Raw genomic sequence first — 15,368 nt, forward strand, 5'->3', positions numbered from 1 at the left:
CCTTATGTAAGGACTCACTTCAACTAACCACCCAAGAAAGCAGAACTCTTGAAAAAGACGTTGTCTCAAATGGATTCATTTATTAGGGGTCAGTGACAGCAGGGAAGTCAAGGCAAGGTCTGGGGAAAAGCCCGCCGAAACGGTATAGTTAAACAAGCAATATTCCTCCTCCCACCAAAGTCATAATGTCCATTTGAAATCCAGCCAATCCACAGGTAGTCTGAAGAGCAGGTAACTGGCACAGTTGCTCGCATCTCAAGATCTTCCCCAGTTTCATTTCTTTGTAACCATCTCCCTGATAAGGGAGACACATTCCTTTCTCAAGGGGATGGAGGCAGCAAGAGAGAGTAGAAAACGAAAGTTATCCCAAGCTAATGCAAAACTCCCCCTCCCCCAACAGAATGGCAGGCCCCAAAAGTAGAATATATATGCAAGGTAAATAATAAGGGTTTGGGGACCTGACAGTTGCCCTGTGTTGACATATACATATACATCCAAACATGAAATTGGCTGTATAAAAAGCAGCAGAGAACAAGAGACACGGATCAAATAGAGTTTTGAGGAATGACAATAAATGCATTTAGTTGCATTTCATCACTAGCATGGGTGAAATAGTGGTGGTGGGTGGTTGTATGAAAGCTATATTGCAGGCAACTTGCATATTGAATCTTTTTGCCGGCAAATCATGGTTATTCTGTTGCATCTTTGTTTTAAAAAAAGAAAAAAATATTCTGTTTTTCCTGGTAATTGCCAAGCATCAACATAGACTCCAGGACATTAAAAGAAAAAGTGTGTGTGTTTGTGTGAGTGTGTGTGTATGCATGTGACCCTTCCCTTCCAATAGAAAGAGATTGCCTTCCCAATCCAGCTGTCTGCCACTGCTGCCCCCCAGCCCCTTTCTGATCTAGCTGCCTGCCAGCACCACCCACCAGTGCCGTCCTGAGACCAAAGCCACCACTTCCCTACAACACTGCTGCTGATGCTCCCCTGCATCTCACAGAGGCCAAATCATGCAGGCAGTTCTCCGCAAACACCCACCCCATGCCACCTGTTTCCACCCCCTGCAAGAACCCTCAAGCGGAGAGTCCCACTGCTACCCCTGCCCCACCTGCCGCCAACATCTCCTGTGCCCCCCACCAGCAGGCACACCACAAGCAGGGCTAATCGTCCCATAGGGGAACTCAGACGTGGAGATTTGTGTTGCAGTGCATCACCTGCAAATAGACAGTGTGGGAGAAGAGGCAGGGTAGTAGTGGTGGTGGTATAGCACCAGGGAGGGCCAGCCATGGACAAAGGCTGGCGGTGGGTCACCTGGGGTGGGGAGGGTTAAGTATCTGTGGAGGGCCAGCCAGGGACAAACACCTACAATGGGCCAGCTGGGTTGTGGAGGCCGGGATGAAGTGGGCACGGCCATATGTCTGTGATCAATTGTCCTAGAAACTGTACTGATTTCAATACCTTCTGTCTCTGCTTTGGGGGCTCTGAAAATAGTACCTATACACTCTGCCAGCATTTTTAAATCAACATGGGATTTGAGTATGTGTCTTTGTGTAGTTTCCCTAAATGCAGCCACAATTACATTCTCTATCAGTTCTATATCTGTGCAAGCTACATTCCAATCAGCCATATTTGAGTTTTCAGAGTCAGAATCTTTCTAAATCCTGATCAATTGCTCATGCATGTCCTGTTTTTCCCCCTCACAATCTAGATCTTTGTTGGTTTTAAGGATTTTTTCTTACTGTCAAGAATAGCATGTAGAAGTAGAAAAAAAGGCCAGTTTGGAGCAGCTGTATTTTAGCTCCATGTTTGCCATTTACACAAATGTCCAGACAAAACAAGAGACTGCATAGATCCAGACTGGTGAGAAACAAATACTTAGAGAGAATGTACAATAATTCTTAGGGTGTAGGACATGGATATTAGGTTAAGGCATGACCCCTGGGAATGCAGAACAGTTGCCTTCTCAAACCTTGCTCCTGATTCAGTGTACCTCAAAACCCACTTTTAAGTGACCAGGCTTTTAGAATGCATAATTGAGGGTTATCAGGTCCCCCCCCCCCGCAACATTAGAAATATATCTAGAAAAGTTGTCTTGGTCCCTTACCGTACCTAAGCTTTAACATACTGTAACTCACTAAGTAACCAGGGTGCCAATCGAAGAAGAAATCATGTCATTTTAATTGGTGACACTTGGTACCCATATTCCACCACTGCTCACAAGGCTTCTGGATGTAATTCAAGGTACTGGCTATCACTTATATACCTTTCCTTCGCATGGGACTGAATTATTTGTGGGACTGACAGGAGAGAAATGCTGTGGTTCCTATTGATTAAAAATGTTATCTTGTGAGAACAAAAAAGTGGATATTTTCACTATGTATTACATCCCCCTATTGATATTGATAAATTATACCTGCCCCGTAGAAATGTAGAGGTTTACTTCAAATCAAACAAACTGTTGAAGATGAAAAGCATGCACTAAAGCAACTTAAAAAGTGGAATTTATTGAATGTACAGAAAACAAAACAGGAACACTGAAATAATGTAAATACTGGCAAGGAAAAGGTATTAAATGGTCAATTTCTACAAGTTTGAGGGAAAATGAAAAGTAAACTCTGGCAATAGCTTACAACTGGAACATTAATAAGAGAAACTGAAGGCTTGATTTTGGCTGCTCAAGAGCAAGCTATTCAAACTAATGCAACAAGCCCAGAACTGAAAAATCATCCAACGATTCTAAGTACAGATTATGCAAAAAAGCAGAAGAAACAGATCATATACTTGGCTCATGCAAGAAGATTGCACATACTCATTATAAACAATGACATCACTTACCAAAATAATTCACTGGCTCATCTGTAAAAATGATCACATGTCAATAATGAAAAATTGGCACACCAAATTGCATTGGTGTTTGGAAGAGTTGGAAAAGCAGTCAAAAATGACAGGTTAAAATACTGTGGGATTTCCAAATACAAACTAATAAAGTCTTGCCTCTGGTTGAAAAGAGGAAAGTGTGGTGGATAACTGATGTGGAGATAGCAGAATACAAGACAAAAAATTGGAAAAGAGCGAAAACTATCAAAATCTGAAAATTGAAGTTGAAAACTTATGGTATAAACCAGCTGTAATGGGTCTCAGTGTTTATCGGCACACTGGGTGCCATATCAAAAATATCTTGGACAGCTTAGAAAATCCTTGCATTGCATTGACAAAATTTCCATCTATCAATTGCAAAAGGCCACATGGCTTGGATCCACACATACAGTATGCCAATACATTACAATATTTTAGGTTCTTGGAAGAACTCAATATGAATGAAGGCCAACATCAAATAAAGAAATATGCAAGGGTTTTATCCCATCTCTCAAGGATTATAGAAGTCCACAACAGCTGCACAAAACTACTTCAAGAAAGGTGCAATTGTGGGATTCAGCTTTTAGAAAGTTTCCCCGAATATTTCAGTCCTCAGTCATTTTTGTTAAAGTTACCTACTTGAAATACCAGATGGCTATCTATAAGGGATATAGTAGATTTCCGCACTGGGCCAAGGCTTGGACTAGATAGGTCTCTTCCAACCGTTCCATTCTACGAACAAGCATTCGGATCCAGAAGCCAGAATATGGCAACTCACCATAAATTACTTCAGAATATGAATCAAATACCAATTATCATATATTAGCATTTAGTTAATATGTTTAGAATTAAAAATTAAAAATAAAGAATATTGACTAATTTCGTGAAAAATGATTTTGAAGCAAATGAGCTGAGACAACCTAATTTCTCTTCTAACAGTTTTAGATAAAAAATACAAACAACTGAACCAAACCAGGTAACTCAAGAATGCTACCAAAACTTACATTCTGTTCCAGTGCTGTAATCTCTTGTTCAGATTTTGCAAGCTTAAATTTGAGGTCACTGATTTGTCTGTTTGCATCTCCTAAATAAATAACAATATAAAATCATGTCTGACATCAAAATAATTCTCAAATACTGTAACTCCTTTAGCATCCATTAGCATTAATCACAGCTAAGGATGTTGCCCACCAGTAGATGGTTCTCCTTCCCTCTTCAGATTTCAGTTAATACTTCCCCTTATTTCGAGAGGATTCTCCCAGTGCTCTCAAGCAGAGTTTTATGTGAGGGAAGAAGTGAGGAACTAAAGAGAACAGAAATAAATCAAGATCACCTCTTTCTCCAGTCTCTCAGAAAAAATATCAACTGGATGGAGACTGTTTTGGGATAGAAGGAGCACTTCTTGATGTTTGGGACTCACTGGTGGACATAGCTGGAATTCTGAGATTGTGTATTAAGTTGGTTCATGATCAAATAAATGTGGGCAGTGTGGGCAATCAGAAATTTTACCCAAAGTAAAATTAATGATGATTGCCACCATTCACTATAGTTGCCCAATTCTCATCAGACTTAATCCCTACGTTGCTGCCAAATCTTGCCTCTACAGCATCTGAATTGTTAGGATGTAGGATAGGATACTGTTTATTTTCTGAAATATATGAACTTGGTACTGGGCATCGTTGCAACTTTTCTACCACTCTTCCCACCCAAATGGGCATGACACAATTGCTCTTTCCTTCTACAAAGGCCAACTTTGGGTATACAGCTGATTAGACTTCTGAAAAAACTTTTTTTCCTACATTTTTTTAACTGTGTAAGAGAAGAGAATAAATGCCACTCATTTGAGACTATGCTAATTCCAGCAGTTTAGAATGATAGCTCAGAAAAAAGCTATTGTATCTCTGCATGAATAACTGAGAAGCCTATTTCATCTGATATATTCATTCTGTAAATAGAAAAAAAACTAAGTACCGTATTTTCCGGCGTATAAGACAACTTTCTAAACCCTGAAAATCTTCTTAAAAGTCGGGGGTCGTCTTATACGCCCAGTCGTCTTATACGCCGGAAAATACAGGTATTCTATTTTATTCCTTTATATAAGCTGAGGACGCGATGGGGGTGGCAGCCGGGAGCTGTCGCCTCCCGTCCTGCTCCCCCTCCCTGGACACGATGGGGGCGGCGGCCAGGAGCTGTTGCCTCCTGTCCTGCTCCCCCTCCCCACCCATTCAGCTGAGGATGCGATGGGGGTGGCGGCCGGGAGCCGCTGCCTCCCGTCCTGCTCCCCCTCCCTGCCCATTCAGCTGAGGATGCGGCGGCCAGGTTTGGGGCGGCGTAGACTCCTGACGATGCTGCAGTGGCCGCTGCCATGCCGCCGTTGCCGCCACTGGAGCCGCTGCCTCCCGTCCTGCTCCCCCTCCCCGCCCGTTCAGCGCCGTCTGCCTTTCATTCTCTCTCTCTCTCTCCTAACCTGGAGGGAGAGGGAGAGAGAGAAAGAGAGAAAGAGGAAAGAAAGAGAAGAGAAAGAGGAAAGAGAAAGAGAAGAGAGAGAGAGAAAGAGGAAAGAGAAAGAGAGAAAGAGGAAAGAGAGAGGAAAGAGAAAAGAAAGAGAAGAGAAAGAGAGAGGAAAGAGGGAAAGAGAAAGAGGAAAGAGAAAGAGAGGAAAGAGAAGAGAAAGAGAGAGGAAAGAGAGAGAAAGTTAGAGGAAAGAGAAAGAAAGAGAAAGAGAAAAGACAGAAAGAGAGGAAAGAGAGAGAACGTTAGAGGAAAGAGAGAAAGAGAAAGAGAAGAGAGAGGAAAGAAAGAGGAAAGAGGAAAGAGGAAAGAGATAAAGAGGGAGAGGAAAGAGAGAGGGGGAGAGGAAAGAGAAAAAGAGAGGAAAGGGAGAGAAGGAGAGGAAAGAGAGAGAAAGAGAGGAAAGAGAGAAAGAAAGAGAGGGGGAGAGGAAAGAGAGAAAATGAGGAAAGAGAAAAAAGATTGAGAAAAGAGAGAGGGAAGAGAGAAAGGAAAGGGAAGAGAAAGAGAGGAAAGAGAAAGAGAGGAAAGAGAAAGAGAGGAAAGAGAAAGAGAGGAAAGAGGAAAGAGAGAGAGACAGAGAAAGAGAGGAAAGAGAGAGAGAAAGTTAGAGGAAAGAAAGAGGAAAGAGAAAGAGAGAGAGAGAGAGAGGAAAGAAAGGAAAGAGAGAGAGAGGAAAGAGAGACACAGAGAGAGAGAGAGAGAGAGACCCTTTTGACATCTAAAATGAAGATAACACTGCATATATCCTTGTTTACCTTTATTTTATATATACACACACAAACACACACACACACACACATATATCATAAAGGTAAAAAAGGATATATGCAGTCTTATCTTCATTTTAGATATCAAAAGGGTTTTGCGGCTCCCAGTGTTTTGTTTTCCGTGGGAAACGTGTCCAAGTGGCTCTTTGAGTGTTTTGGGTTGCCTCCCCCTGATATAGCCCAAACTCTATATTTTAACTGGAAAAGTTGGGGGTCATCTTATACGCCCAGTCGTCTTATACACCGGAAAATACGGTACTAAATTTAAAAAAGTTAAGTTGGGGATTAACCTTACTTTGAAGATCAATCACATGCATGTCTGGGCCATTTTCTAGGACTCCATCTTCCAAATGTAACTTCTCAATTTTACTATTTTGTTTCTCTTCCAGTTGTCCCTTTAATTTTTTAATCTGAAAGTCATAAAAAAAATCAATCCAAGGAGAAATAATCCAAGTTACACATGAATAGAATCATTAGAACTTTCAGAAGATTGCCTGGTGCCTCTGTTTTGGTTTATGAAGGAGTAATTATAAAAGAGGAAAACTTTGCAAATGGCAAGAGAATTTTCAGCTTATGCAGCAGACATTAGTAACATAACACTGAAGAATAATGATGGCTACCAATCCTCCCCTTTCAAAAAATACGGAAAAGATTTTGGAGATGCCAAATTCAGTTATCAGGATAGTAGTAATACATTGCACATCTTTTTAAATGAAAAACTGAGACAGCCAGTTTGGTCTAGTGGTTAAAGCATCAGGCAAGAAATTGGGAGATTGTGAGTTCTAGTTCCACCTTAAGCATGAATGCCAACTAGGTGCCTTTGAGCCAGTCATGCACTCTCAGCTCAACCCTACTCATAGTGTTGTTGTTGTGGAGAAAAAAGGAGGGAGCATTAGGTATGTTTGCCGTCTTGAGTTATTTATAAAAATAATAAAGATTGGATTAAAAAAACTCTTAACAGAACCCTCCTGATCCAATAGATAGTTTCATATTCTGCCATTTCTCCTCTACGGATAAATCAATAGTATATTGTACTATATAGAACAATATCTGGAAATTAATTTTTAAAAAAATCCAGAACTAATAGTATGTTATGTCAACCAAAGTTTGCAATAATTCCAAAATCTCCTAGCTTTTTTAAAATGTTCCTTGGGAAGAATATTTAAAAGCCATGAAGCAAAAGATGGAAAGAATAAGAATCTTGGCTGATGCTACAAGCCATTTCTACACCTGCTTAATTCTTAAATGGAAAGACAGAGAGCTTCCAGTAAAAAAGCTAGACCAAAACACAAAAGCATTTAATTTTTTTAAGAACCCCATTTTTAGCATTCAAATTCCAGTTGCTAAACCTACACACTATATTCAATCCAAATTAGAGAATTTTAATTACCTTGTATTACCTTTTTCACTTTTCATTATATTGTAAGCCGCCCAGAGTTGCTTATATCAGTGAGATGGGTGGCATAAAAATTAATAATAAAAAATAGAAATAAAAAAAATATTTAATTTATACATTTATTTAAATGATATATTTAAATTGTAATTAACTCGCCGAAGCCATTTCGTGCAACTCTTTTCACTCCATGAAAATCTAGCATCTAAATCAGCAGCAGTTTATGAGCCAACAATGAGTATACTGAAACAGACTAAACAAGAAATATTCAGCTCTTATTTACCTGTTCAAGTAAAAATTCTCGCTCATCCAAAAGTCTTTTTAATCTACTGTCTATAAGAGAGAACAAAAAGTTACAAAACATTTGATGTGTTACACATTTTTAAAGAAAGGTAATGATGAAGGCTAGTGGGGCAAATGATAAATGAAATTATGCACGTACCATGGTAAATGATGTCACAGACAGGGCTGGGAAGGGATTTTCACCCAAGGGAGGTTATGCCAATCTCACAAAGCATGCTTGTCACTTCAGTAGAAGCACCCAGCAGCATGCAAAGCACTATCTTCTACTGTTAGCATGCAGGTATTCTATGGTCAAACACTGGAATACAAAAATCTCACAAATCTTTTATTGTTCAAATATATATAATTTTACAACATAACATTTAAAACACAATAATCAAACTGCATAGTTCAAATGTCATGAAGGAGACCTCAGATTATGTGAGAATATGAATCTAGCACCTATCTACAACATTTTTTTTGTGTGGAATTGTTCAGTATTGCAGAGGCCACCACATAATCTAGGAAGGGGTGCATCTGCTTTAAGATGCTGCAGACAACTGAATTGATTTATTCTCCTGCATGCTTCCAGGCACTTTCTGGCACCAGAATTCAAAGCATTGCACAGCCCTACATACTGATAGATTCAGACACAATATAAAACCTCTTAATGTTTTTCATAAACTGGAATCTAACACTTGCATATGATGGTTTTAGATTTTTCCACATTAAAAGATTTGTCAAATGTAAAGGGTCTCCAAAACTTGCTACTGTTTTCAATTGTACAAAAATAAGTCTAGATTTCAAAACATCCATTTTACTTCAATATGTGAAATGTTACCCATTTTATACAAAATAATTACAAAGTATTCCAAACACATAAGTTAAAGAGAATTAACGGTCTCTTTACAAACACATACAAAAGTCGCTTCTTTAAAATCTCTTTTAAGGTAAAGGCAATACCGCATTCTTGGGTCTCTCCGCTGCCTAACTTAATTTTCTTTTTAGATTATTTTTATAAATGGGAAATTAGCAGCCATGAAGTACCAACATCTACTTTTATTTATATTTACTGCACAACAATGCCTTTAGATCCACATATGTCAAACATTCTTAAAAGATAAGAATGATAGCTGGCTGAAGGTCAGGTTTGGAATTATATCCCTATTTTATTAAAAAAAATTAAAAGCTGAGTATTGGATTTCCTACACAATGGTACCAGTTGGGAATGCCTTCTTCTCTTTGCCTAACCTTTTCACTCTTTCAAATAATTTATACTGGATGGCTCCCTAACAGTTTGGAGCAACATGGTGAATCTGGAGAGGAGGAATTTGTTTTACCATCAGATGAACACAACGGGATGTAAGCAAACAATCCCATTCTGACAAAGTGATTATGCAACCAAATGATTCATTTCATGGAGCTGAACACAAGACATTCAACTTTTTTACATTATAAACTTGGAAGGCCAAGCCCTTTTCACATTTATTTTGGAGATCATTAACAGGCTTTTCCCTAATTTAGTATTTTTGCTGCAAATAATATTTTAGAGGGCTCTAACTAATAATAATAAAATTATGAAAAAATACAAGTTGCTTGCAAAAAAGGACACTTGTGTAATAATCTCACATAAATTAATCTAGCAGCATGGAGCATACTCAAAAACTGACAATAATTAAAATTAATAACTTAAATTTAGTAAAGAATTTACATATTTACTGGAAGAAAGAACATTTGAATTTAGTGGAAATCATGTGAGAATATATGCAATGTGACTTCTTAGTCACAATGTGATGCCACATTGGGCACTGTGTGAGAATTCTTTAATGTAAAGAAAAATATTTTGTAATGAATGGCTACTACATTAAGAGTAAGCTGAAAATAAAATTTTAAGATTAAGATACAAAAGAAAACCATATATTATTAAATTATTTATAAGGAATAAATAAGAATTCCTTATAAATGATGTTGTGGGTATAAAACATTTAGACTAGATGAGATTAGAATTATTCAATCTTACCTTTATTATTTTTTATAAAAAATTCAAGGCAGTGAATATACCTAATACTCCTTCCTCCTATTTCCATATTATTTTACAATTACAAGAACTGCTGCCTAACGCATATTAATACAACTTGTGCAGTATACATATTCAGTGAAACAACTGAACAGTATAACCATCTCAGATAAAATAGTAATCCTTTTCAATGACAGTTTCTCCTCTCCTCTTGTCTTGTCTCATCATCCCTCATCTCTTTTTCCTCCCAAAATATAGGATGCTTATTTTACAGATACATTTCTCAGCATAGGGAATGAGCAATAATTATCAATTTCTTTAAAACTATTTATGCCTTTTAAAATATGTATGTGGTTTGCTGAAATGGCAGTTGCACAAAATATTAGAACTATTAATTAAATCAATTTTACAAAGAAATGAGAAGAGACATTTTAAAATATAAATCTTTATTTCCATTATATACATTTGATACCTTATATTTTTAATGTTTTTCTATTTTTATGTAATACATTGTTACACTGCTGTATAGCTATACAAATTTTAGAGTTTGCATTAATTTTAGTATGGTAGAGCAGAAGTTAAAATTACCTTGTTCATTAAAAGTGTTCCAAGTTTTTATATGCTCATAAATGTTTTATGTTTTTTTAAAAATTATATGCTCATAAATGAAAAACTTTCAGATTTATTTTAGCCATTATTAACTCTCTTTTAGAAAAAGACAGTGTGTTAAATATTTATCATAAAACTGCAGTAGCTATTATCTTTCATTTTGTGAGTTAAATAGATAGAGATAATTATTACAGAGACAATCAAGACTGCTTATATTCCAGCAAAAATTAAAGGGACAGATTTCCCAATATAAGAAAATATTGGTTTACATTCAATTATATCTATTTCTTTGCAAGGCAATGTACAGAGAACAAATGATAGTATCTTTTAAGAAAATTGATTACAATTTGCAGTAAATATCACTTAATACAAAGGCTAAATATAAAGTGAACTGAAAGTTTTTATGATACATAAACCTACATAGATTACAGTGAAAGAGACAGAGGAAGAGAGACAAAACTATAAATACTAAATTGGATCAAGAGCATGTGATTTATGTATCAATTGCATAGACATTAAGTTAAATCCACTGATTCAAACCAATAAGAGTTTGATTTGGTAAGAAAAGACTGAATTGGGTGTGACTGAATTCTATATAATTCTTAGTAAATGATTTTTTTTACTATAAATAGTAATCAGTAATTCTTATGATGCTTTATGCCTATATCTTTGGCAATAGAAATGGTATTAATTTGGAGTGGGTGAAACATACACCGTGAAAATTTACTAATTCTCTTCAAATAGTCATAATTTCATTATTGTTATTCATTCAACTTGACCTTGTCTTTTTGTTCAGAAAGTGTAACAGTATTGAAGTTAGCGTTCTATATAATAATAACTTGAAATCAAATATAAATGTATCAGACTAGTGATATTTTATCAAAAAGCTAGCAAGAATTTTCTAATCCTAGCATTCATTAATTTTTTTAGAGAACACATACTATATTTGATGGAATATTAAAAAGCAGCTCATTGGGAATTAGGATAATAGATTTGATTAGACTATAATTAAACTTGACAAAAAAGGTAGTCTCCACATCCATACATTATTGACTACTTTGCATTATTTAGAATATGACATTAATTCAACGGTAGAACTTCTTTCAAATTTTGACTTTTTAAAAATTAAAGTATTTTTGCTTTTTTAACAGATGCCTGGTAAATAATGTCAAACAATGATCCAATTTCTGAGTTTATGATATAATGCAGTCTTCTCGAGATTTACCTTTACCCTTCTTATACCTCTGTGTTTCCTCTTGACTTTCATTCATAGCACTCTCTAAGTGTTCTAACTGTTCTGGTGTATAAGCAGCAATTTGTTCTGAACTGATTTCATCCAACAATTTACTTTCGTCTTCCAGCAGTCCATATTGTGACTTTCTTGTTTCAGAAACAGAGAAATCAATCTGCACAAATTTGGCTTCTTCAAAGGTATGTCCTTTCAGGTGCTGAATACTGTCACTTTCTTCCACAAGAGCTTCAGATCCAACTTCATCTGCTGAGATGACCTTTACATTATCTTTATTAGTCTGATCATCTCTCTTTTGAGAAGTTTTCAATTCTCCAAAAGAAGCCCCATCAACATCTAAGGCTTCATGATATTCTTCTACAACTACTTCTTCACTCTTGGGTTCATTTTGTTCAACGAATTCAGTCTTCTGTGATTCAAGACAAACAACCTCCTCAATATCTGGCATAATATTGTGAATTTCTTCATGCAGTTTTCTGCAGTTTTTATCCTCTTTATTCCTAGTGCATGCTTCTTCAATACCCTCATTCATTATAGTTGTAGTTACAGCAGACTCAATAGTATTGTCTTCTTTATCTACACACTGTTTTCCTGCAGACAAGTCTTCTTTATGAGTGTCAGCAACTTTTTTATTTATCATATCAGTAACAGCCAGAGCTCCATCTACACAAGGTGATTTTATATTACAGCTGGAATCATTCTCTATGTTTGCATTTGTTTCTTCATGGGTCTGGCATTTGCTTTGATTTATATAATCTACAACAGTTTGTTCTGCATGAACATCTTTCACAGTACACTTGTCATTCTTTTCCTCAAAATCTAAATAAGCATTTAATGCTCTCATATCTTCAACATTTTCTTTATTTGCTACTAAATCTTGCTCATTTTGTTCGTCAATAGCTGCATCATGTTTTGAAGGTGGTGACTGGATTTCTTCAATTTTAACTTGTTCTTGTTTCTCTCCAAACTGATTCACAGTAACTTTTGTAATACATGATGTTCTTTTTTGTTCTTCTGTAGAATCTACTACTTGGCCCTCCTGCTGCAGTATCATACTTAGTGCCTCATTCTCTTCATTTGTTTCACATATTTCTATTTTTGGCTCTTTTGCTACAGCAATTATGGCAGCATTTTGTTCATTTTTAAGAAGTTCTCTGTTTAAATCTCCTTCAACAATCCCATTTTTTGATTGTTCACTATTATGATCAATACTCGAGGCTTTCATAAGGATAACCTCTACCAATTCTGGTGAAGTAGAAATTGCCATGTGTCCGTTATTTATAAAATCTAAAGCTTCCCAAAATACTTCACTATTACCTTCTGATTCATCAACTACAATATCTATTTGTTTTTCTTTATTTTGCTGTTGTGGAACCATTTCTAAATTGGCATGTATTTCCTGATTATTCTCAATATTAGGATCTGCCATATTATTTTGATTATGAGTTACATTTATATTTCTATCAGACACTTTCTCTTCTGAAATATGACTTGGTGAAGCCCCTTCAACCTTTAATTCACCTGAGTATATTTTTTCAAGGGAATAAACAATTTCTGGGATACATTCTGAATAACTTTTTACAGGATCCTCAGGTACACTATTTAATTTCAGTGTTGATGTAATTTTGGCTTCAGTGACTTTCTTAACCTCTACATTTTCACCAGCAGGCAACGTCTTTATTTCCAAACATTTGAGAATGATTTCCTGATCCTTAGTGTCCTCTGTATTTTCCTCATACTCAGTATTCTGTAAGATTTCTCTTTTCCCCATATTCTCCAAAATCTCATTTTCCATCTCCACTTCATTTGCTCTGCCTAAAAGATCATTATAAGAAAGTTGAAGGGACCACAATATAGATACATCATTTAAGTATGCTATCACTTACCTTTCCACTTAAACCCCCCAAACAGAATTAGTAACATGTTAAAAAATATCCACTTTTTCAAATTATATGAAGGCAAAGGAAGACTGTAACTTAAAATATCTGAACAGAAACGTATATCACTGTCAACGATATTGTATTTGTATTACTTTAAGTGGATTGTACAAATTAAAATTCCTTGCTTTTAATTTTTTTTAATATAACAGAGCCAATAATTTAAATACACAAAGTTTCATTAACTATGTTAATGGAATATATGGCTGGGATAAATATCACTGTAATAACTATTATAAATAACTATTATGAATAGCAATGTAATTAATTTTACAGGCAGGCCTCAACTTATAACCATTTGTTTAGCAACTGTTAAAAAGTAATGATGGTGCTGAAACAAATGACTTATGACTGGTCCTCACATGACCATCGCAGCATGCCTGTGGTCCATGACTGCAATTTAGGTAATTAGCAACCAGCATGTATTTACTATAGTTGCAGCATTCCAGGATCATATGTTTACCATTTGCAATCTTCCCAGCTGGCTTATGACAAGCAAAATCAATGGGGAACACTGGATTTGTTTAACCATGGCAAAAAAAAAGGTTGTAGAAATCAGGGATAGTTATGTGATGACTCACATAATGACCACACTGCTTAGTGAGGAAAGTTCTGGCCCCAATTGTGGTCACAAGTTAAGCACCACCAGTAATTACTACCTAAAACTTAACATTTCAAGTGGTTTTCAAATACACTGCTGGAAACTAAAGCAAAGTTAATGTCTACAAATAATATATACACAATATATTATGCTTAATATATTAAAATGATATTTACAATAGGTATATTAGTTTTCCTGAAACTGGGAATTAAACAACAATTAAAACTTTTCTCACCAAAAAACCTCACTTAAAAGAATATGTAATGGCCTTAAGTTATTGTTATATTAAGGAAAAGTTAACATGTATAGACCATGCAGAATATTATTGTAGATTATAAACATTTTCAAGCAAAAAAGATCATATACAGTATCTTAGTAGTACAATGCAAATGGCTTACCTTCTGTACAATCCTCAGATACTTTAAAGGCATGACTTGTCTCTGAAACAACCTTGGAAGAATTTGATAGTCCATCATTAGCAAGACAATCAGAGATTTCTCCATTGGTAACTATTCCAAAATTGGTGATTATTCCATATTGCTGTGAATGCCAAACAAAATATATTTATAACATTATTTCCATATAAAGTATGTTTGAAATCCCGCATAATAAAATCACATGAATGCAAGGTATGAGACTAGTATGAATGTAATAAATAATTAGATAACAGTACTAAAACTTTTGCAGCAAGTGGTGATATTCACAGATTATGCTACAACCTAAGAAAAAACAATTCATAATACAACTTCGGGCTACAGCTTGAAATGTTTACATATATGTTTTTGTCCAATATCAATTTTTCCTAATTTCCAAATGTTGCTGAATGCACTTCATGAGCAGCATAATGAGAGAATACAATTAGTTAAGAAAACAATGATGTGCCACAGCTAGTTTAAGCTCATCAAATAATGGAACACCCAAGGAAAACTTCTTTCTGGTACACAGAAATAAAATGCTATTATTTAATACTACTACCTTTTATACTTTATATTTTTTGCTTGTGTTTGTTTGCTTGCTTCATCATACCTTCAATTGTTCCTCCAGTAAAATCACCTCCTCTCTAAGATCATCTCGCTCACTTCTTAGGGAATCAAAGAAAACTTTCTGCCTTTCTAATGCCTAAGTATTTAACGAAGAAGCAGA

At 35.8% G+C, this 15,368-nt stretch overlaps 1 protein-coding gene across 6 annotated transcripts in view; it reads right to left on the bottom strand.

Moving 5' to 3' along the window:
* LRRFIP1 (LRR binding FLII interacting protein 1) overlaps positions 1–15,368 on the bottom strand; it is a 234,461-nt gene that overhangs the window by 45,748 nt on the left and 173,345 nt on the right. For 3 of the 6 annotated variants that reach the window (XM_015832177.1, XM_015832179.1, XM_015832176.1), the window contains 3 exons: positions 15,252–15,344; positions 14,624–14,765; positions 10,288–13,502 (listed from right to left, as the gene is read on the bottom strand). In XM_015832177.1, coding sequence (XP_015687663.1) covers positions 11,632–13,502; positions 14,624–14,765; positions 15,252–15,344 — 2,106 coding nt within the window. In that variant the 3' untranslated portion in view covers positions 10,288–11,631. Of the gene's footprint in view, positions 1–3,860; positions 3,941–6,432; positions 6,548–7,813; positions 7,864–10,287; positions 13,503–14,623; positions 14,766–15,251; positions 15,345–15,368 lie in introns of those variants that run through there. The other 3 variants (XM_015832181.1, XM_015832180.1, XM_015832178.1) reach the window with 2 other exon arrangements.

Source organism: Protobothrops mucrosquamatus, unplaced genomic scaffold (assembly GCF_001527695.2).
Source record: "Protobothrops mucrosquamatus isolate PMUCROS unplaced genomic scaffold, P.Mucros_1.0 scaffold_311, whole genome shotgun sequence".
Taxonomy (NCBI): domain Eukaryota; kingdom Metazoa; phylum Chordata; class Lepidosauria; order Squamata; family Viperidae; genus Protobothrops; species Protobothrops mucrosquamatus.